The sequence below is a fragment of the Thunnus albacares genome, chromosome 5, assembly GCF_914725855.1.
Source record: "Thunnus albacares chromosome 5, fThuAlb1.1, whole genome shotgun sequence".
NCBI lineage: Eukaryota > Metazoa > Chordata > Actinopteri > Scombriformes > Scombridae > Thunnus > Thunnus albacares.
The window spans coordinates 29,669,137-29,692,874 of NC_058110.1; the positions used below are offsets into that span (position 1 = coordinate 29,669,137).

The following is a 23,738-nucleotide window of genomic DNA, read 5'->3' on the forward strand; positions in this document are numbered from 1 at the left end:
GGGAAATGTAAGATCATTTCCCATAATACAATGTGACCATTTCATTGTCTTTTCCAGCTGCTACAGCTTGAGGCTGAGGTCAGATTAGAAGTACCTTAAAGTGCAATGCAGCCGACGGCCTCTAGATGCTGGCTCCAACTGACTCCTATTCAAAAAGTCTAGAAATACTAAGTCAATCATTTTTTTCAAGGTGTCATTCTGGTCTCAATCACTAAATTTTGGCCCTTGAATTAAGTGCGCTGGTGGACATTTTTGGGAATTATTTCTCCGTTCATAAGATTAGAAGACTTGTGTAGTCTCTGGATAACACTCCAGGACTCGCACTGAATCAGACTAGTGTTTCTTGAGTACAATTTAGCTAAAATAGCTAACAGTAGCCCAAGTGCGTAGCACTCAGTGTTCCTAGTAAGTTAGCTTTAACTTCAGTCCAGGGTAGCGGGCTTTCAGCGAGTTTCCAGAGCGTGAAAGGCAACTCACTGCAGTCCTTAGAACAGACCATAAGCTGCAACTTTGGGCTTCAATCCTTTTTTTCCCCCCCAACTCTTAATTGTGTCAAACATCACTTATCACGTTTGACATTAAGACAAAGACAGAAACATTAAGGCATCATAATGAAATAAGGATAAGACAACAGACATGACTCCACTCTCAATAGGATAATACATTCAAAATGGCAACATGACATCGGGTAAAATTCTTGTATCGCACTAATTGTAAGAGCACATTCCTTGTTGTTTATGATTTGCTTTACGGCTGTGAAATTTTTCAAGTAAAAGTAATAAATTGAACCAAATGGGTGACGTCACACCTCACTATGTCTTCTTTATGGTCTTGATGGTCATGTCATATAGGATGGAGAGGAACAATGGCAAGGATTCTCATGTTTATGTTGTACGTTGGTCAAATACGCAATGACAACATAACATTATAAATTTTGACTTAATCACCATGAACGATTAACTTTGGCTGACGTGAGGCGTCATCATTTGCTAGATTTTTAGGCACCTCAGCATTTTAAGCGCCTAGATGTAGAAAAGTCAGTTTCTCAGTCATAAGAACGACTTGAAAGTTGGTTTAAGTGCTATTTTTACAAGTCGAACACTCATAAATACAATAACATGTAACATAATTGAAAAGTAACATCAATATAGAGTAATGAACAGTTTTTTCATTTTGGCTCAGGTTGTATAATAAAAATAATAATAATAATCAAAGATAATAATTAAAGATGTAATTTCCATCTACCATCGTTGTTTGGATTAGGAAACAGTTGCAACTTTGCAAAAAAAAAATCGTATTACTCATCAAACAGAATATATCTTCATCTAGATGGTTAGAGGAGTCCTCGAGGATCCTGGAAATACCTTCACAGCAGTAAGCGTTATTAAACGACCCTCTGTGTTTTTCAGAGATTGGTGAGTATTTATCTTTCAGAGAAACATATATATGTGACGCAAATGCAACAGAAATATGGACTGGAGTTACGACCGCCCCTGCCCCATAAATGCCCAAATAACGCCAATGACATCATCAGGGTGATTTCTTCACCAGAGCGACAGATGACAGCTGCTTCCCTCTTAACCAGTAAACTGAACTTCATGCGAAAACTGATGGATTGATCTACCTCATTTCCTTCTGTTTTACGTTATCAACTCATATTCATTGAGTACACATCATACAACAGTCTTGTTCACTAAAGAAACGTCATGGAAACAGCAGACCGACGATATCCAACAGTGAAGGCTTGTGGAGTTAAGATACAGTCAAAGTCTCATAAAAGAGCCTGAACAAATTAATGAGTTCTCCGCAAGTGTTCCAGATGGCAACGGTCCAATATCTAACAAGGAGGCTCACATGCCAAAACCTATTTTAATCTTGACACTAAAACACAGCTCTTCATTGTTTAAACTGTACATTTCCATATTTTCTATGTAGGATCCTCTCTAACGCACAGCCTCGCAATACAGAGAACCCACTTGATTAAAATCTGCTCATGGTTACTTGATCCCTGAACCCAATATTAATCTCTACTGACCTCATGAAAATTTTAAAGGATATAATCATACAGGGTTTACATACAGTGATAAGTACATGTTTCCCCATAGGCCAATGCGATATGTCCTTTAGTTCCTTAGGAGAACCTGTAGTTTTATGATCTTTAGAGTATTTCTGTCTGTTGGAGGAGAACAGGCTTGACAAATATAAAAATTATTGTGTTTTTCATTTCAAAAAATTTAACACAAACATAATTTCTGCAGTGGTGGAAAGCAACAAAGTTCACTTATTCATGTACTGCACTCAACTCTGAGGTACTAAAACAGAGTATTTCTATTTAAATTACTAATTAAACTAGTCAACAGTAATGTTTATGCACAGATAATGTTAACAATGATTAAACTTTGCTTCACCTCATTAACTACGACCTTAAAATGCTGCTTAAATGTTGATGCACATTTAATAATAATCCAAAATAATATATATCATATATAACAATCTGAAAGTTGTGCACAATGAGTACTACATAGTATACATGTTTCTAATAATACTTATGCACTTTTACTTATAATGGAGTATTTTTACAGTGTAGTATTACTACTTCTACTGCAGTTAAAGATCTGCATATTTGTTGCATTTATGTTTTTCTGTTGTATTTGGTGAATCATGAACTCTATCGGGAAACTGTAGTCATCTGCAATAATCTTGCGAAAATAACCACAAGTTCCCAGGAGCACACAGCATACCATCAACCTCTGCCAACAAAAGCATTCACAGCACAAACAAACACAAATAGAGCTTTCTGTTTCACTTTACTGTCTTCACTAGGAACAATTTTGCAACATAATACAGCTTACAGTAACATACGTGCACAAAATAAAAATATAAAAGACTGTACACAACAAAAGAGTTAGCTTCGGGCTACCGCGAGAAAACAGATCCGACATTAATGCACATCTCTGTACATGGCCTGGTGTGAAATTTGGCAAACTAGATGTCTGTAAAGTCAGTATTGAATATTTTATCACTGCAATTCTCCAATGTGACTCCTGTGATCAGTAATGGCCCCGTGTTAAGACTGCGTGATGAGACACAGGCAAACAGGTCAAAAAAAACATTTAAAAAAAAAAAAAAAAAAACATAAGGCAGATTATCTGAATTTAGAAAAATAATCCTCTCAGTGATTCAGGCTAGAGAAAACTAAAACATCATCTAAACAAAGGCCCTGAAATATTGTATATCAGCAACAACATTTACAGGTAAATCTAGTACAATATTCACTCTCTCAGCCACAGCAGCCATCTACTATATGTCCATTTACTAACCATAAAGTATATCCACGAGAACGCACATGAGTATTGCTTTGGTTCACACAAATCCAACATGATTTATGACACATCCCTTGCAAAAAAAATCTACTGATTAATTAACAGTTTAAGGCAATGCATTAGTCGGTGACATACACAGAAACTGTCTCAATCTTTTGATCGTTTCGTGGAGCGATGTAATCATGCAGACAGAGCAGTAATGGCCAGTATACGACTGACTGTCGGTATGCAGATTCTAAACAAACGGAAGAGATGTGAGTTTGATAAGACTATTTTTAGCATTCCTCCTCAGTGGAAAATATTAAAAACTAAAATGAATTCATAGAGGGGCAAGGGCTCATGTCAAAAGCCTCTTTGCCAGAGCCTGCAGCTGCCTTGGAACCATGATTGAATGTTGGGCTAAGTATAAACTAGAGACGACTATAGTAGTGCTGCTTAGTTAGTAAAATAAATCATGTATAATATTGGCAACTTGCCCTGTAAAAGTCTACACACATGTTTCAAATGAAACAGAAAAATGTCCTCTCAGTGATGGGAGTGTATCTACAATGTGCAATCAGTAACAGTAATAAAGTTGAGAGCGCAGCCCCCTGAAGATGTCGTCGTCCTGCCCGCTGGCCTGCTCGCCTTCAAACAGCATGGAGTCTGGGAGCACCACACCCTCTAGTGGATCTGGCTGGCAGAACTCCACTATAAATTCCTCCTCACAGTCCAGCAGCAGTCTGGACCACGCACCCATGTCCAGTTGGCCCGCGGTGCCGCCGTACTCCTCCGGCAGAACCGACCGGGGGATGCTCCGGTGCAGAGAGCGCAGGTCTGAGCCGTGGAGGATGTACTGTACGAGGAGACAGAAAAAGCACTGTGTCAGTGACGTCATCAGTGTCACCATCTGATTAATTATTTTAATGAACACAAAGCAACCCCTGTCATGATATTTTAGAATATACGGAGTTGTGTTTCTGCTGGTCTGAGTTCATTCCTCTGAAAAGTAAATGCGTGGCCTTCCATTTGCACAGATGAAAATAGACTATTATTTTGGAGCACAGGCTGATGATAAAAGGGAGGCGCACGATTCAAAATAGGCCTTTGTTTAAAACAAAAGAGTCGGAGACAATTCAAGGACAATAGTTACCCTCTCTGCCATCTTCTCCTTCAGAAAAGGCTTAATTATAGCAAAGATGCCTTTGAAAATCCTGGGCTCGTTAATTATGTTAACAGCCTTGATTCTGATTGGAAACCCATCCTGTGAATTAGAAGAGAAACGGTATTCAGAGCAGTCACAGCTGGTCCTCGTTAAACGTCTTACATGTGATTTGTGTGCGTATGTAAATATTACACACTTGGCAGTCAATACAACAATCAACGGGCAGTGCTCAAGAGCTACTGTAAATAATCATGACAATGTCTTTTTTTTCATATTTACTGCTGTGTCAGTACTAAATAATATGACAGTTTGAGTACATCCTGGATTCATATATCTTTTCAAGAAAGATCAACAGAATATTTAATCACTTGGTTCATTTTTTTTCTTTTAAATACTGTCATCAGAACATCAAGTGCTTGATTTCTTACCTGGAGGATGCTCACAACTTTTTTGGCAAGGAATGGGCCTGGATTGGATGCTTGTGACATGCCCACTCCGGTGTAGTCAGCTAAAATGACGATACCGTTCACTTGAGTTTCCTCTGGCTGGATCAGCTTCTCCAGAGTCAGATAAATGGCCCTCACATTGTCCACAAACGGATAATCATTCGGCTTCCATTTTCCTGTAAAAGGAGAGTGAGTTGAGTGATGATACATCATGAGTGAGACACATCTTGGAAGAATAACCAGTAACTGGCTATTAGTCATAAAGAATGTAACGATTATGAGCTCTTTTATGAGAAATACATGACAAACAGCCACATTATTAGCTTATCTAGAACGGATTATTCATGTAAACAACAGATGAGTTCTCAAGGACAATAAAATCAATGACGCAGACACCAACCCGGACGGAGACAGAGGATGTATCTTCCGTTGGGGTCCGGCTGAGGCAAGACCGTGAGGAAGCCCAGGTCCAGGACGTGTTTCACCGTGGACGGCTTCAGGTCCTGGAACACCTCTGGCCAGGCCTTACGTCCCGCATGGTAATTGAGCAGCAGCTGCAGGGCCCGGTCGTAGTCAAACTTCCTGGCCCGCAGGAAGCGCAGGAGGAAGGCGTCGTCCAGCCTCGTCCTGAGATTGGGTTGTTCCTGCGGAGTCGGGTGAAAAAAAGAAGAGTTCAGTGGATACATTTCAAAGTTGGAAAACACAGCAAAACCCGTCAAATTTAGCTACATTTGGAAAACAAAGCATGGCTTGTGACATTTTAAAAAAAGATTACAAAATAATGGTTATATTATTATGGAGAGCAAGAAGTGCAATTAACTGTTTATTAATTATTGTTGGGCTCAAGATGTTTTAGTAAGAAAAAAAGGATCAAAATTATTTAGTGCCTCTATGAGGCCAAACTGCTGGTGATATTCTGTGTTTTTCTTACAGACAACAAATCCCATGTAGGGCTGAAACTAACGATTATTTTCATTATCAATTCATTTGCAGGTTATATTTTTTGATTAATCAATTAGTTGTTTGGTCTATGAAATGTCAGATAATGCCCGTTATAAATTCCCACAGCCCAAGGTGACATGTTCAAATGTCTTGTTTTGTCTGACCAACAGTCCAAAACCCAAATATTCAGTTTACCATCACAGAAGACAAAGAAAACCATAAAATCATCATGTTTGACAAGTTAGAACCAGCAAATTTGGGCATTTTTGCTTAAAAAAAAAAAGAGACAAAAACGATTATTCAATGATCCAAATAGTTGCCAATTAATTTTCTGTTGAACGACTAATCGATTAATCGTTGCAGGTCTAATCTCATAAAAAGAACCAACAATGAACTGATCCTACTAATAATTAATCCCTGCTTTCCAAACCCTAATATATCTTATTCCACTGTGCCATAAAGCTCCATTGTTGTCCATAAACTATTGAGCTGACATGTTCCTTCATTACTATAAACACACATGCTGTTATTTATTTTGAGTCAATGCCACAAACTGCTGTTGTGCTGCAGTAAATGCTCACTGGAGCACCAAATCTGTGGCTAAAAGTCCCCAATAAATTATTAATTTACTCCTGTTTAAGTAATGTTGGCTAAGAACTACAGCACTCAGCCGTTCTATCTCAAGTTCTATCTCTTATTTGGAGCACACCTTGCAATTGTTTCTTGTTTATATGTTGACAATCAAGGTGACAGTTTTCTTTTACTTTTGTAGGTGTGTACAGTGTGCAGTTATCTTCTACACTAAGTCAGCCTGCATGACTTAGTTCTGCTGTCATACCTCCCACATGCATGTTTTTTTGATTTTTAGCCTGTACTGAGAGGAGACAGTAGAGGCAAACAGCAAACAAAGAGGAAGAAAGACATGCAACAAATGCACCTGACTAGGATTTAAGCGAGGACGTTGTGATTATGTTGGATGAGTTTTAACCAACAGGCTAACAGGACTCCCCCAAATGTTTGCACATTATCTCAATTCAAACAGTGACTAAATAATGTGAGCATATAGGATTTAATAAGTAATCGAGCCTGAGAATCTGAGAAAGCATTTGGGACTTGACAGTTTTCAAAGATGTAAAGGTAATGTCTTCTAATTTTTGGGATGCTTTCTTTTAGCTGCCCTGTTACTGGAATTTAAGTCGGAAAGAGACTATTTATGTGTCAATATGGCAAAAAAAAGCACAAAACAAAACCTTCAGTATCATGTCTCTCAGTGCTTGGACATCTCGGAGACGCCATTCTGGTTTCTCCTGGAGCTCCTCCCGTGCCTTGGCCACCAGCTCAGGGGTCAGACTGCAGGAGTAGATGGGAGGAGGGGGTCCAGGGAACCAGCTGTGTTCTGCAGCTGCTGGAGGGTCCGCTGGAGACCTGAGATCGATGGACTCATGCTGATCGGCCATGGACTGACTGGGTGAAACTGTGTGGAAAGCAACACACATAAGAAAATACTAAAAGACAGAAAGTCTGATAAAACAACAGTCAGGAGTCCATATGGACACTGACAGAGGTTTTCCTCACTGATATCATTCATTTTGTTCATACTGGCTATTAAAAGATCCCCTTCAAATGTGCTTTCAATGTAAGTGATGGAGGCCAAAATCCACAGTGTGTCCACAGAGTCATTTAGTGCAAAAATGAATTTAAATGTTTACATGAAGCTTCAGCAGTCTGAGTTAGTCATATCAAGTGGATATCTGCCACATTTACAGTCTTTTTAGCATCAAATTCCCTCTTTGTTTCCTCAGACAGTGTTTCCCTGTTGAGCTGTGGTGGAAGTTTAGTAGCAAAAAGAGGGACTTTGGCACTAAAAAGACAGTAATGTTGAAAGATATCTACTTGATTTGTCTAATTTGGACGCTGAAGCTTCATATTAGCTTCAGACAAATACATTTTTGCACAGAAGGAGGCCTGTGGATTTTGTCTCCCATCACTTGCATTGTAAGTGCATTGTGAGGGGATCTTCCAATGCTCAGTATGAACAGGAGGAATGATTACAGCAAGAAAAATCTCTTTTAATGTTCATTTGGGCTCCTGACTGTTGTTTTAAGACAAAAACCCGTCCTTTAAGGAGACATCCATATACAAAAATAACACTTAACTCATATTAGAAGACAAATACAAGAAATAAAAAATGTCCTTTCATACCAGAAAAGAGAAGTGAGTCAGAGCATCTGTCAGCTAATATATCCTGACCCTGAAAAACAACCGCTGCGACAAAACTAAAGTCAGAATAATGACTGAATACCAACCCGAAAATGCGTTTAACATTAACCCTCTAGGACAGACACAGGCGACTTTTATAAGCATCCATTGGCAAGTGATGAAATGGATTAAAAAACAGCCGCTACGACCCAAAAACAACAGTGTCAAAAGCCACAACCGACCTGTCAGGAAAATCCTATAATAATTTCCGGGTGGAATGACGTCGCTCTCTCATTGGCCCGTGTGAGTCACGTGCAGTCGAGACGTACCGTCTGTTGTTTTGATGCTTATGATGCCTTCAAGTACTCCTCGGAAACTAGCAAATACCAAAAAATAAATAAATAAATAAATAAAAAAATCTCCTTAAACAACAGTCTGTCGAGACAAGATTTTAATCTGTCTGCATCTTTTCTTCTTTTTCTTTTGCAAACGCTACATTAGGCTTATTTTTTCCTCCTGCTGTATACACAGCCTCAATGCAACTGAACACATCTTGCAAACTATCTTAACAGAAATAGAAATTCCACATTTCGTCCCGCATTTTTGATTATAAATCGTAAATTGAAAGCATGAAGCACAGCCTATATTTACGACAGCACATGGTGGCATTAAAACAGTGCTGCTGTAGTTTATGCATAGACTCTTGTACAGTTTTTTTTATTATTATTTTATGCAGTTTATCGTGTTGTAAATTTTTCATTCGGTTTGGAAATTAAACTATCGGTGACCTTGACTATATTACCTTTGTAATACCTTACCTGACCGCAACAAACGTAGGAGAGCCTGCGGAAAGGACAAACGTAGGAGAGCCTGCGGACATTTATTAATTACACCTGAATGCAGTAGATGGCAGAATTTGCCTTCATATCGCACAGCATGGAGCCCTGGCCCTAGAAGATATGTCGTGTCAAAATCTGTCAGGTATGTTTTCTCATTCAAATTTGAAAATGGGGTGTTAAAAATAATACGTGTAACTGATATATCCATGTTTATATGAATAAATATAAGGTGTTTTGGTAAAAAAGTTTTAAAAATGTCTCTCTCATGTCTCTTCTTACTTCTGTCATGTTAATGTTTCAGTGTGTCCAAATCCAGCACATTGGCATTAGCTACGGGTTTTTTCCATTGGAATGTTAAATCAGTGCTATCTATAGTGATTTTATGGCAGCTTATCAGTCTGAAGCAACATATTGCAGTTGGCTATCAGTGACCAAGCAGCACTGCCACGTTGGACCCATTTTATTCCTCCAGAGACTTTCCAATATGTCACAAGTTGTACCATTTGTTATTCAGAGAATGTGTCATTTCATTAATTTCTCAGAAAGCTCTCCTCTTATATTCATGTTTGTATAAAACATACTCTGCAGAAAATGCAATGTAAAAATAGACCTTGATTTATTAGTTCATCTTCACATTGTAAGGCGAAAAATAGCCTGTTTTTGTAAGGCAGTACAGGTTACAAGGCACAATTTATTCCACCAGTTAAACCATGACAAAGTACTAAACAAAAAATATAATATATTTTTTAAAAACCAACATGTTATTGGGAAATTTCCTCAGTGTGTCTGTGGCACCATAGAGTGCGCCAAGCTTTCTTTGTGTAAAATTTGTTAAATTTTACATCGCTACTGTAAATATACATTAAACAAACCACATATATTTTAGTCTTGTCACACAGAATATCACAGATGAGACTCCAAAAAGCTGTATTCATTCAGTGGATTTCCTTTAGCTTCGATAAAATGACATTTTTCTGAACCAACTTCACGACTGTCTGAGAGTTGACACCATTTTATCACTAATGAACATCAAATAAAAAAACTGTGCAACACTAAATATAATGTAAGGCCTAATGTAACATTCATAAAATACTGACATGATCTGGTCACCATGTCTAACATAAGCTTTACTGCACTGCACACACTGAGGCCATGCTAAAGGAAAGTGATGTTACCCAAAAATAAACTATATATACAACAATATACTTCTTTATAAATGTTGATCTTAATGAACAACAGTATGTCAGGAAAGTTTTGATGCTTATAGTTTTTTTTTTCTGGCCATGAACTCTTTGCACCAAGCTTTGGCTGAGCTGAGGAGCTCAACTGCAGCTGCATGTGTGAACAACCTAGATCCCTGAAGACTCAAAATCTGCAAAGGGACATAATTGCAATTACATTCTAGATATTTAGCTACTTTATTGTTTCAGTTAAGTAAACAGCCTCAATGCTGATTACATATAAACACACATATAAAGACCCTGGTTTAATACATTTAAAAAAAAACTGAAGGAATAAGGACTCGGAGGGTTGTTAGATGGCCTCTTGCTTCGTAATGGTGGGTTGAGGGATGGAGGTTGGCTGCTTGGGCACAGTAGCTATGACCCCCTGAGCAATTTTATAATGTTCTGAGCTGGAGGCAGTAGGCGGAGATGGAATCGGGGTTTCAGGAGTGGCTGTAAAGTAGAACACACAGGAACAGTAGCGAGTTATAGAGAGAAAACTGCAGCATAAGCAGGTGTATATTTACGATTCTGTGGTAAAACATGTCTTGGGGCAGCACAATTTTCAGATAAAGAAATAAGCACTTTTGTGAAATTTCTCAGAGCATTAAACATGTTAAGAAAGAATAACAGAAGTTCTCTTTGACAAAATAAGCCAGATTAGTTTCCATGAAGAACTTAAAGGATTATTCTGCCGAGCCTGTTTGCCCTTCCAGCTACCTGACTAGGCTGCACATGGAGCCGGGTGAGGAAAATTTGACAGTCTCTTTTAATTAAGATATAATTAATTTCAGCTCACTTAGATTAATGGTTCAGATCACACTGGGGTGCACAAACACCTCCCAGCTCTTCTATTGTATTTAAGATGAAGACAGAGAATTAATTATAAGTGACACAGCATCTGTGCAACATATTTAAGGGTATTTCGTACTAAAGGTGTTTGTACTTACAGATTTGACCATTATGGATCGGTGTTGGCATGTTGCTTGCCACTATAACATTGCTGCTGAGGTGCTCTTGAACCAGGTGAGGGTGCAGAGAGTGAGGTGCATGTGGAGCTTCATTGGCAGAACCTGAAAGACAAAACACACAAATATACAGTCAGTCAGTAATTAACTACAGCATATCTGACCGCACAGGGGTTGCCACAGTGCTCTCTACTGTATACACTGTTAATACATGTGGATTCAGTGTATTGACAGAGAGCTTAAGTTCAGTGGTCATGTTCAAGGTTGCTTACAAATCGATCTGAAAGAGCTCACCTCCGAGAAGCATTTCTTGCAGCAGGTTGTCGATCTTGGCCATGCCAAAGAGTTTGACGAACTGGATCTGTTCAATCATCTGCCAGGTGATGCTCTGTAGCGTCGGCAGCAGCAGGAGCAGCTCCCCAAAGCGGCCCCGGCAGTCGTACTGCCTGTCGTTGATGTAGTCCTCCAGGCTGACCTGGACCTGGTATCGCATCCGCTTGATCTTACCAGGGTCACTCAAACCTTTAGCATCTGTGGGCAAATAAAAGTAGGTGTGTTTACATAGAGAAGTGCATTAATGAGATGTAACTTTTCATTAGTCTACAGTGTTAGCGTTTTAACTTCCCACTGACTGATTATTGGCTTGAATGGTAGTTTGCACAAAGATTAGTGAGCAGCAGTACCTGGGTCAAAGAAAACTATGGCTTTCAAGCAGGCATATTCATTGTCGTCTATCTGAAGCTCCTGGAAAGGAAGCACCAGCTCATCCAGGATTCTCACTGCTACCCTGCCCACCTCCAACTCCGGGCAGTTTCTGGGGATGATGTGGTCATTTCCTGCAGGATAATCACATTTTTTTTTTATGTTGAGACTTAAAATACTACATTTGAATTTCTTCCTGGATGTGAAAATACTTTTGTTAATAGGATTGGGCACTGAGTGATGGCAATATGAATGCAGCTGCAGGGGATTTTAGGTGTAAAATGCTCTTTCATGTGCCAGTTTTACCTAATAAGAGGATATCTTTGTACAGCATGGACCTCTTTGCAGCACCGAGCAAGAGATGCTCTCCAGCATGAGCTCGCAGCAACGCCACCTGAAATAGAATGAATTCATTTACTTATTAGCTGTGTGATAATAAATATTTAATCCTCTACATGTTAATTTAAAGGATTTGGTATTGTATAGTTGTAAACTGAAGCTTCAAAGAGAGCGGACACTGGCTCCCTCGCTAATACAACATCAGCAAATCAGTTACCAAGCCCTGGTGATCACACTGTTAATGATTCAGCAGTTTTTTCGAGGAGGGATATAACTTTAAAACCAGCTCATCATATTCTAACTCAGGATTAAAATACATTAACCACTCTGGTTGAAGAGTTTAAGGTGTTTGGTGATGGAAAAAAACCCTCCTCATTAAAGATTTTAATCATTTCTTCTGCTGCAATTTTGTTTTATTCAGGATGTGATATTCAGTGATAAGTCTACACTTGGTGACACTGCAGCCTTCACTAGTGGTTTGGTTTTGAGATGGATGTTGTCGCAGGAGTAGACTGGTTGATGAGTGACTAGAGTGTCTATACAACTATGTACACTCTGTCTGCGTTAGAGTCATACCTGGTCATCCAGGGGCAGGTCACAGAATGCTGGGATGTACTTGGCCCACTCCACCAACACCAGCAGCTGCTGTTTCATGGACTCACACACATCTGTGATGGTGGCGATCTTTTTGGTTCTTATGTCGCCGTTCAGTATAGGAGCAGGGGAGGTGATCTAAGCAGGGCAATGCAGACGTGAAATCATTTTATGCCTCATTACAGGTGATTAATAAAAGTGAGACGTGACTCCTAAAGATGATTTAGTAGGTCTTACTTGTCTTGACAGTACATCTGCCTGGATGAGTGCATTGATGGATGGTAAACTGCTGTCTTCATAGCTGGATCTCCTGGTGCTGATTCTGTCTCTTTCATTCTGTACAGCTAAAAAAGAACACAGATTTGTAGTTATTAGTGCTGCAGCTGTCATTGCTAGGTACATGTGGAAGAAAAATGTGCAATTTTCATGCAGCTATGTAAACTGAAACCCCAGGAAAAACAGTAAAAAATGTTTAATTTTCCTCCAAATCTTTGTCACGCAAAGATAGACGACTGAGTCATTTAGAAGAAAAATAAGGCTTCCAAGGTTGTCATGTTTATCAGTATATGGCTATTATTGCTCTGAACTGTTTGCTCAGCATAAGCTGGTCGGAGACTTGAGCGCTTCACGGAGTGATCATTAACGAAGTACTACTCTCCTGAGTATTGCAACATAGTGAGACGAGTAGTATCAATTCAGTGGGGACAGCTCACACTGTGGCAGTGATTTACTGACTGACTCTTACCTTCTTTCTTCATGCCAGCTCTAAAGCATTTCTTCAGTCGGCAGTATCTGCATTGATTTCTCTTGTCTTTGTCCACAACACATTGTCTGTTGAACCTGGAAAGTGAGTTGAATAAGTTGGTTTGTGCTGTCATACATTCAAAAAAGAAGCTTAAAGCAATTCAGCCCATTTTTTGCAATTTATAACCAAGAGAAACAACACAAGAATAGACTTTTCTCAATGCTCAATGGCACATCAGCAGTAGTATAACAGATCAGAAGACTTAGTCTTAAATTTCTCAAACGCCCTCCTCTACTATTACAGATCTGCTCTCACCTGCACGAATACATGTGGTTTTTGCGGACGCTGCGTCTGAAGAAGCCCTTGCAGCCGTCACAGCTGGACGCCCCATAGTGCTTGCCAGTGGCTCTGTCTCCGCATATGGCACACAGGCTGCCCGCTGCCAGGTGGCCGGTAGCGTTCATGTTGGCGCTCTCAGCCGGTGAGGAGTCTGACCCAAGAAGAGCGAGAGAGAGAGAGAGAGAGAAAACATCCCATCAGGTCAACAGGCTTTTAGGTCATCAGTTTTTGACGTGTAACAGGAAGACACAAGGTTACCCGAAACCAGAGGAAGAGTGTTTTTATTAAAGCTTAATTACACGACAGTCAGCAAACATCAAGAAATATGTTTGATCACTAGTTCAGAGGCTGTAGAACAGTGTTTCTACTTGACAGATTGTCAAGCTGGTTTAATAAAAGAGGGTGTGAACGGCCAGAGTGAATACAGTGATCAGCTCCATTGACGGCTGATCAAAACCGGCCTTCATGAGAGCCTACGAGGATCTGTAACCTGCCTGAGTGACTCAGACAGAGTCAACAGACCAGAATTGATGTTGGCTTGATTACCACTGTAAAGGCAATCACTGGAGACAGTTTTCTTTTCAGCAACCCTCACTGTCACCAGCCCGGGTCAATTAATCACAGAGTATGTCACAATACATTCTATAGATTGAAAATGGCAGGCTGACCCATGAACGGACATTGTGAAGTAGAAACATGTAAATGATGAAAAAGATGAGTTTTAAAGTGGTTTAAAATCTCAAATCTCCCGTTCAAGCTTCTTCTTTTTAGTCTGAGTGGTAATTTTAGAATCAGGATCACAGCCAGACGTCATGGGAGACTGCATATATAAATAAGTTGGTGTCATTGTAAGCACTTCTCCAAAAAAAAAAAAAAAATTACACCGTTTTTTCTTCACTTTAGACTTTGTGGGAACTGACTGTTTGTAACAGGAGAAGGAGGATCATGATACTCAAACTACTGCTTCATCAGAGGATGAATATCAACCCACTGAAATCAATCTATCACACCACAAGCTGAAACAGGTTAAAATTGCCTCTACCGAGCGACCCGAGTGTATTGAGGATAGAGCCCCGTAAATCAAAATCTCTTAATGTTTTACCATCGCGCCCAGAGGTGATAAAAGACCACTGCTCAGGATCATCCCTCTGCGAGCAGGAGCAGATGGACAAATGACCCCTTTTTATCACTTCACGCTAGAACTCCCTCTGTCCTCTCCTGACCAAAGTTTTAACTTAGTAAAAGTTTCAAAGTTCAACGCCAGAGCTGCATATATGTGACTCACCTGTGCCCATGGCAAGCACATGCATGTTTTCGAACTCCAGCGTGGTGTAGGCTGGGTCCAGAGCCTCGCTGTAGTCTGCCATGTCCATGTCCACCAGTGCTTTGGACAAACAAATTCACAACTACCTGACAGTGGGGCAGAAAGACTTGTCCAAGAAGCTACTGTGACCCCCCCCCCCTCCTCCTCCTCCTCCTCCTCCTCCTCCTTCTCACACCTCCACACACCTCCACTAACCCCCCCCCCTCCCTCTTTTTTGAGCCTGGCCCCGCCCCGTTATAAGGTAGCTCCCCAGCCCAGTTCAGTATGATGGGGACCTACTGGTGTCAGAGAGAAAACCAGTGAATGACAGCCAAGCTCGACTCCTTCTCCTCCTTCTCTGGTGCCACTAACCAGAGGAGAGGTGGAGTGTCTCTCTGGTTGATGGTTAACCAGCTGGAATCACAGGGTTGTTGTTTTTTTTTTTTTTAGAGGAGATAGCACAACTTTGACATCTGCCATCTCCTCTTGGTTTTCTGTCAGTAATGGATAAACAATTCCTACATGAGAGCCTACATCAGGTCAATCCTTTGCTAAATCACTACTCCTCACTCCTCCACCACTTTTACCCGTTTATTTTATAGCTCAACTACTTTCAACACCTTCTGTAACATGCTCATATCACCTACACACAAAGTACAGCGTCCACATTATCTGTTATAAAGCAGCCAATGCAGCGTGTCTGCAGGGGAGACCCACAAGTCAGATCATATCAATCCGTCATATCCAGACTTACTTCTTTCTCCGTGTAATACGTCGCCGCTAAACCTTCGTTAATTCTGGCGTAATTAACAGGGGAAATAACTCTTGCTACAGCAAAGTGATGCCTTTATGTAAAAGACTTCATTGTTTCTGAAAATGCACGTGAGGCTGATCCAGAAGCCCAACACTTGTTGTTGGACAGCCTTGATGATTCAGAGCATGTTGAAGAATTGTTGTAGGGGGAAAATAATGAAAGGACGTATTCTGCAGTAGGAAAGGAAATCAGTTTGTGTTTGACAGCTAAAGGCATATTATTTTCTGTAGCTCTTCATCTAAGCATGTCTCAAAGCACTTCATCAGAGTGAGCTCTTTTGAACATGCCGCATTACATTAATGCAGTTCTTTGCATTATTACATTTGCACGTTACATTTACTATTTATACTGTTTTTAATGTTAACTTTGCACATTCCCGGTCAATATAATACAAATAAATACTATTTTTTAAAGTACAGCAGCATTTTTCACCCACTTACAGTATATTTTACTTACTTTTTAAAGTAAAACTTTATTTATATTGTTTATGATCACCTGTAGTACAAAAAGATGACAGAGTGATACTGTTAGAAATGATAATGGTAATATATACAGCATACATATGTGTATACATACTGTATATATACCCAAATATTCCTCACTTGTTTTTATTGTCATAATAACTATTAACCCACAAGATACAACCTGAGTCAGTTGTAACGTGTGCTGTGATGGAGAATTTTTCAGTAAGTCAAGTAGTCAGCAAATGAGCAGAAAAGTCAAAATAAGCAGACAAATGGTTGTGTAGTACCTGTGTTTGTATGAAAAAATGATTGACATTGATCAGCTTTTATATACTATATTTATGTAATACTGTTAAGTTAAATATACGCATGTGGACCAAGATGAGTGGTGTTGATGATGAGGTACTTGACAGCTCATCTGATGTGCTTGTGGGGGGATGTTAGACGAAAATAGGAGGAAAATCATGTGTATTATACTACTGTTATTTAAAGAGCACACTCTAAGGGAACATTTCACTGAATAAAACTGAAAAGAAATATGCAACTTTATGTGTTTTTTTCAAGTTGCATGCTTATTGGTGTAAATTTTTAGATGTGAATGTAAATTTCTTGTTTGTGGCCATGTTAACTATCCCTTTATATGTGATTTCGACTTTCTACATGTTCTCACATATAATGATGTAAATCAGCACTGATCACCAGTAAAATTTTATTTTAACCCTCCTTATTTAATGTTTACAAGCAGTATTTAACACACTTGTAGTTGTAATCAGATATAATTTTTAGTGTACTACAACTACAACTCCTCCTGTGAAGTTTCTGTAACTGTTGTATAAATTGATAACGAAGGATTGACAATATAATTTAGTACAGTTGTAATCGTATTTTATATGAACATTAATTATGACGTGTTTATTTTTTGTTCTATATCCATTATAGCCATTGTATTTTTTTACTGAGTTTATTAATTAAGTACAAATTCATTTATAAACAGATATTTACTGATGAGGGCCAACACATGCAGCTGAAATCTCTAAAGGAAGTGGACTTGAGTTGCAAAATTTTGGTCAAACTACTGTTACCAAAATTAACAAAGCGCAACATGTCTTCATGAGTTCTGAACACATTTATAAACAGTTTTAAACCTGCATGTGAACGATTTGTACATGTGTATAAACACTTAATAAACGGTTTATAACACACTGTAAGGATTTGTTCATATTTTTAGTCATACATCATTAAATGTGATTGCAGCTACTGTAAGATATACTGTGTTATCAATCACTGATTAATTCATGAACTGTTAATGCATCACAGTAAGAATTTTAGTTGTTGCTAAATACATTAATAAACACTTAAAAAGCCCTCATATCTGCTTACAACTCCATTACAGTGTGTCATAAACAATGTATTAAGTTATATTATGCTTATAAATGCTAAATAGTAGCTAATGTTGCCTTTTCATCTATTGTATTAGTTTGAAATTTCAGCAAAAGTAAAATTTGAAGTGAGAATGAAACGTTAATAACAATATATGAAATCCAACACTGGTCCAAAAGGCACATGTTCGTTCAGGTTTTGGATGGTTTCCACTTGTGATTTTTGTAACATGCTATCCTGAATCTCATTGTTTTCATACATGAATCCTCTGTTTGCACAAAGTGTACTCCCACAGTAAACAGTAGTCTTGTATTTGAAGAGAAAGTGCCAGTACATAGAAATAGGTCAACGATCTTGAGTTCAGCTAGACCTCAGAAGCAGTTAAACCCCAGAGAGGTGAACTTGTTAACCATGTACTCAAATTATACTGAGGACTCATAAAATTATTTTTCTTACAGCAGGCAAACACCATAAGATTACCGAAGGCTCCTGTGCATGATTCTGAGATGATCTGTTCAATGACTGAATATTGACGAAACCCCCTCTCACAGTAATCCAATCAGAAATGAAAATGGAAGTGATCAATCTGTGATTAAAACCTACAGAAACTATTCTTTTCATACTGTCAGGTACGATCACAGATTTAGGTTCATTGATCTTAGGGTCTCACAATGAGTAAATGCAGTGAAGGCCTTAACTAACCTGATTAACTCAATGGAAACAACACCCGTGATCAAAAAGTGATTAGTAGCTGTTTTACACACTCCTACTCTAATAATGATTATTCTGCATCAAACGCAACCTTTATTGGGGCGTGTTGTTTTACTAGTGTGTACAGAGGTCATCCATTTCAACATTTCTTCACGTTCGATCCATGCTGCTCTTCTGCAATTCCCATATTTGCTCAAGAAGTGTGCTGCTCAAAGCAGTAAGCAAATGAGCAAAGGGGGGTTGAGGGGGGAGGATGGGAGAATGCTTGATGCTTTAAATGAGTCACTCAGAGCAAAATCTTATCTTCCTTGTCATTAAAGTTTTATTGCTGCTCCCATCTTGAACTTCTGTGAACTCCTCAAGGAACAGTCATATACAGGACTATAAAGTATAATCTTACAGTTATAGCTTTCTTAATCAAGAACTGACAAACTGTTCTGATGTTTTAGATAGGGCAGGTTTGTTCAAAATTCTCACATAACTTATCTGCAGTTTGGGGCGGGGGGTTTGTCTTAACATACTGCACCTACATTTCCACAGAGCACGGGGTGGACTGACACGTGCAGGAGGCTGTAAAACAACAGGAAATAATGTGAAAGTGGCACATGTTCTTTTTGGTGACAAATTCAAATGTAGTTATTGTATTCATAATTCAGCTGCGAGCTGGAAACTCTGGTTCAGAAAAATTATTTGCAAGACGAATACCGGTCATAAAGGTGCAATGTGCAGAATTTAGTGGCATCTAGCGGAACATGATATTCCTCAGTATGTTTTAATTAGTGTATAATCACCTGAAAATAAGAATTTTTGTATTTTCGTTACCTTAGAATGAGCCCTTTATATCTACACAGGGAGTGGGTCATCTTCCATGAGGCCCATCATGTTGCACTGCCATTTTTCTACAGTTGCCCAGAATGGACAAACCAAATATTGGCTCTAGAGAGGGCCTTTTATGTTTTTTGAGAGTTTAACAACCAGCATAGTTTCTCCTACACGCTTGAAAGGGGAGGGTGAGGGGACGGGTATACAGTACAAATCCAAACTGGTTCTTTAAATTTAGAAACAGAAAAAAGATCTCTAGTAGTTCGACACTGTGGGAAACACGCTTTTTCGTTACCGAAAGTTAGATGAAAAGCTCAATACCACTTTCATATTTGTTTGGTCAATACAAAACTACAGCCAGGGGACGCTTAGCTTAGCATAAAGACTGGAAATGGGGAAATAGCTTAGTCTCACCTAAGCTAGGCTAACCAGCTGCTGGCTGTAGCTTCATATTTACTGTAGTATCAATCTTCTCATCTAACTGTTGAAAAATTAGTGAAACGTTAGAAAGACGAAAGTTGCATTCAGACCAAAAACAGCCCTGCATTAAAACAATGCAAGGAGCTTTGTTGTGTGCAGGTCAGACAACAAAATATGAGGTTTGGAAAGGTTTGGACACACCTTCCCAAATATCTTGAATGAGAAACTGTGTCCAAACTTTTGACTGGTACTGTATGTGATTGGCCAACACAGCATGTCAAAAGTGAAGATGGTTTTGGTCTTTCGGTCATCTGCAGTTGTCTCATCAAACTGCGTTGCAGCAAATGTTGAACCAGGTTTTTTGCTGGACAACCCTACTTTGTTTTGCAGAGGCCTCTGTGTCGGCAATCCCACTGTGTCAATGCACTACCCTGTTCAAGATTCAAATAAATGAGAGGGCTGAATTTTTTTTCAAGCAGGGCTCAAGTTGGTCTGAATGCTGCCCAAGAGTCTACAGCCATGCTAGCAGCTCAGTAAGGCTGTAGCCAACTAGGAACAGCACTGTTTTGAGCTAAATGCTAAGATCTGCATGCTAACATGCATTCAATGAAAATGCTAATATGCTGATACATCCATGTGTTGAACCATGTTCTGCACCTTAGTTTAGCATGTTAGCATGCTAACATTTGCTAACAGCTAAGGCTGATGGGAATGTCATTAGTTTTGGTCATAAACTGCAACTAATGATTATTTCATTATGGATTAATCTATGTCAAAAAGCTATGAAAAACCTTCCCGGAGACCAGGATGATGTCTTCAAATATCTTGTTTGTCTGACCAACAGTCCGAAACAGTCTGTTTGTTTGTTTGTTTTATTTTTGCTTGAAAAATGACTGTGAATGTCCGTAACAAATTTCATGGGAACCCATCCAATTTTTCCCGAGACATCATTCTGAACCAAAAAGTTCAACCCCATGGTGGCACTAGAGTCGGTCAGTGGTTCACCAAAGTCATTGAGCTTCATCCTCTGGGCACCATAAATATCTATATAACAAATTTAATGCCAATCCAGCTAATAGTTGTTGAGATATTTCAGATCTGGATCACAATGGTGGTTCAACACATCGTCAGACAGACATTTAACCTCACACGTCAGCTGATGTCATGATGTTGCGATCTTGTGAATCCAGCTGCCTCACAAGGCAAACAGACATTACCATAACTTGCACAAAGAAAATGTTATGTATGGCTATAATATACTAAAGAATTGACTTTGCATTCACTTTTTATTACTGTGGACTTTGGATTACAATTAACAGAGCATGAGCATGCAGCAGGTCATGTGTACAAATGCCTAAATGGCCAAGTGCCAGAATGTCAACAGGAGTATGAGCGTAATACTGTAGAGACTAGCATAAGTATAATATTATTTAAAATTCAGTCCACATACTTCTTTTTATATAAGTACTTTTAGACCAACACTTAAGCCTGTAATGTAGCGGAGACACAGCAGTCCTTGATATTATCATAAATAAGCTAAATTTAAGTGTTTTTAACCTGTGTCCGGAATAATTTTATGCACTTTAACACTTTTTTGTGTTACATGCTATTTACAGTTTGTTGTATGTTATTATTATTTTATATTTTTGCATGCCCAGGTCCCATGTTGGATTGAATGTATCCTCTTTTTTTGGTTTTCTTCTCCTTTTTCATTTTGTAAATATTTATATAGTTGTATATTAAGTGTATTATGTGCATGTCATCAAATTGAATTAAATAAAGTCTTATTTTCATTATTTTTGTATCAATGTAATGTTTGTGAATACAAACAAAATTGATGATAAACAGAGCTTTTACACAGCTCCTTGATACACATTTAGCTGTTAAATTCATACTAAACACAGTGGGAGGCTGCCACGTTGAAATGTGATGGGCCAGAGAGTGACTGTCTTATAATCAGTCACCCAAACTCCTGCCCCGGGGCTAAAAGTCAAAGGATCGCTGAGAACTGATGTAACACTTGTGTGATTCTCCCCTTTGAAACTTCAAACTCCAGTTTGTGAACAAAGTCCTGTCTATCTTCTGAATAGGAATCTCCGACCACTGACCAAACTCCATTTGCAACCACTGCCTATTTGTACCTTCTCCTCAATGACTACATTTCATTTCCCCAAGTCCGATCTCAAAGGCAAGCGGCAGGGAACCAGCGTAGTAAAAAAAAAAATCACAATACAGGAGCACAGCAGCTGGGAAGAAAAGACGATCATGATGGCCTGGAAGAGTTAAAAAAGATGTGGAATATGCACTGTCTGGGGACTTATTTTGTTCTTTCACAGAGAGCCACACCACAGGGGAAAATGTGAGTGTTTGAGAGGCAAATCCAGGAGCGTGTTGATGTTGATAAGAGTAAAACAAAAGGAGACAATGTGCTGGCTGCAGCAGATTTGAGGCCAGCAGAAAAAGGCTGCTGCTCTGCTCTCCTGCAGTAGATGGAGGAGATAGGTGAGTAGAGTGTCATGGCAAAGACCTTGTCAACAGATAACTATCTGCAAATAACACAGCTTATGCAAGCCCCCGTGACAGACCGGGGGGAATATCATATTTTCTGTGCCACTTGAATATTGTCAGTTACTTTCATCACCCATAATGACACAGATTGATTTTTTTTTTTTTTTTTTGTGGTGTTTTTATTGTGAAGATCAAATAACCATTTTGAAATATATACATTATCCTTAAAGCATGTTTAATCTGTCAGATTGTGTTGTGGAAACTACTTTAACATTTATTCCTTTTTTTCCTGTCAAATAATAACACTTTATACCTCCAGTGAAACTAATCTGTGTTCAGAGGCCTACAAACCATGTTAAACAAAGCCAGTTGATGTCCTGTAGGGTCACTTCTGTAGTTTTGAAAGGTTCTGTGCTAAAATGACTGATGTAATCATGGATATTATCAGGTTGCCAAACAGAGCCTTGGAGAGGCCTTACTTATCATGTTTGTTAAAAAGATCAAAATGTACTCAAATATGTTGTCTTTTAGTTTCTCTTCAGTCATATAAACTCATCTTTAAGGGGACATTTAACTGTGTTGGACCAACATGATTTCAGTGAATATAAGATGTCATTTTGAAATCAGATCTTCTCTCTGAAAGTGAGTTGTCATATCGTCCTCACCCATGATAACTATTTGGTCTCGGGGTAATGATAAACCACGAGTGTCTATTTAGTACTTCAGTATCTCACAATATTACAGGGTGATAAAAAACTTAGATAAATAAATGAGGGAGGTGTGCAGTGGAGAAAAAGATAACACAGTGCACAGGGAGTTTCTTTCCAAATTTCTTGTGAGACTGAGTGTTCTGTCTTTTTGTGTTTAAAATGTTCTAATTGCATTGCTGTGATGGTTATGACAGACTTACTTACATGCCAGTGGAAGAAGAATCCACTCATCACTTTTATTGCTTAGTCACCTAAAGATTTTATCCTACCTCTAATGTATAATATATAATATTATGTACTGTTGTGTATTGCTGTGTATGACATGTGTTGTCTTATATGCCAGTGCCAAAGACAAATTTCCATTTTATGTAAATTTAAAGGACAATAAAGTAGTCTGAATCTGAGTCCGAATCTTATGGCAGTGTATATAATGAATTTATTTACATTCATGCACAGAAACAAACTCTTCATATATCTGTAGGTCTCCTGCACAATCATGTCCCACTTCAAATATCTCTTCATGTCACATTTTTATCCTTTAAAGCCAAAATAACCCTTCAGTACATCTTTGTTAAATATCAAACTGAAGGCAATATTCTCTCGCATTTCACTGATAAAATCTTTAATCTACAAAAACATGTCTCATCCTGCTACATGTCTAGTCAGACTAAAAAAACTCAAGTAGCCTCTGTGCACCAAATAAGTAAACAATTGCATCAATAAACACGAAAGCCCATGCAAGACGTAAATCAATCACAGTGTGTGATAAGACTCTGCAATCATTAACTCTGTTTTGCTGAGAA

At 38.8% G+C, this 23,738-nt stretch overlaps 2 protein-coding genes across 5 annotated transcripts; both read right to left on the reverse strand.

Annotated features, from left to right (window-relative positions):
• Positions 1–2,791: 2,791 nt before the first annotated feature.
• ttpal (tocopherol (alpha) transfer protein-like) lies at positions 2,792–8,404 on the reverse strand. 4 transcript variants are annotated; one of them, XM_044352452.1, is made up of 6 exons: positions 8,297–8,404; positions 7,106–7,329; positions 5,314–5,557; positions 4,896–5,089; positions 4,456–4,566; positions 2,792–4,158 (listed from the first exon to the last, which is right to left on the reverse strand). In XM_044352452.1, the coding sequence occupies exons 2-6, from the start codon at positions 7,310–7,312 to the stop codon at positions 3,880–3,882; spliced, it is 1,035 nt and encodes a 344-aa protein (XP_044208387.1). In that variant the 5' UTR covers positions 7,313–7,329; positions 8,297–8,404; the 3' UTR covers positions 2,792–3,879. The 4 variants fall into 4 exon arrangements, with proteins under 4 accessions (XP_044208387.1, XP_044208388.1, XP_044208385.1 ...); XM_044352453.1 differs by lacking the exon at positions 8,297–8,404 and adding an exon at positions 8,162–8,290 and having other exon boundaries at positions 7,106–7,319; XM_044352450.1 differs by lacking the exon at positions 8,297–8,404 and adding an exon at positions 8,162–8,290.
• Positions 8,405–9,490: 1,086 nt separating this feature from the next.
• Positions 9,491–15,254, reverse strand: hnf4a (hepatocyte nuclear factor 4, alpha). The gene is made up of 10 exons (XM_044352448.1): positions 15,089–15,254; positions 13,780–13,954; positions 13,465–13,559; positions 12,957–13,063; positions 12,702–12,857; positions 12,093–12,180; positions 11,768–11,920; positions 11,379–11,615; positions 11,067–11,189; positions 9,491–10,569 (listed from the first exon to the last, which is right to left on the reverse strand). Exons 1-10 carry the CDS (start codon positions 15,174–15,176, stop codon positions 10,427–10,429), a joined length of 1,365 nt encoding a protein of 454 aa, XP_044208383.1. The 5' UTR covers positions 15,177–15,254; the 3' UTR covers positions 9,491–10,426.
• Between the last annotated feature and the right edge of the window lie 8,484 nt (positions 15,255–23,738).

Coding starts and splice junctions, on each gene's coding strand:
- ttpal (XM_044352450.1), bottom strand. CDS start 8,219: ATGCTTATAAAAGTCGCCTGTGTCTGTCCTAGAGGGTTAATGTTAAAC. Junction 7,330..8,161: donor AATGTTAAACGCATTTTCGG/GTTGGTATTCAG, acceptor CTTTCCACACAG/TTTCACCCAGTCAGTCCATG. Junction 5,090..5,313: donor CATCCTCTGTCTCCGTCCGG/GTTGGTGTCTGC, acceptor CTCCTTTTACAG/GAAAATGGAAGCCGAATGAT.
- hnf4a (XM_044352448.1), bottom strand. CDS start 15,176: ATGGACATGGCAGACTACAGCGAGGCTCTGGACCCAGCCTACACCACG. Junction 13,064..13,464: donor AGCTGGCATGAAGAAAGAAG/GTAAGAGTCAGT, acceptor GTTCTTTTTTAG/CTGTACAGAATGAAAGAGAC. Junction 11,190..11,378: donor GCAAGAAATGCTTCTCGGAG/GTGAGCTCTTTC, acceptor TTTGTCTTTCAG/GTTCTGCCAATGAAGCTCCA.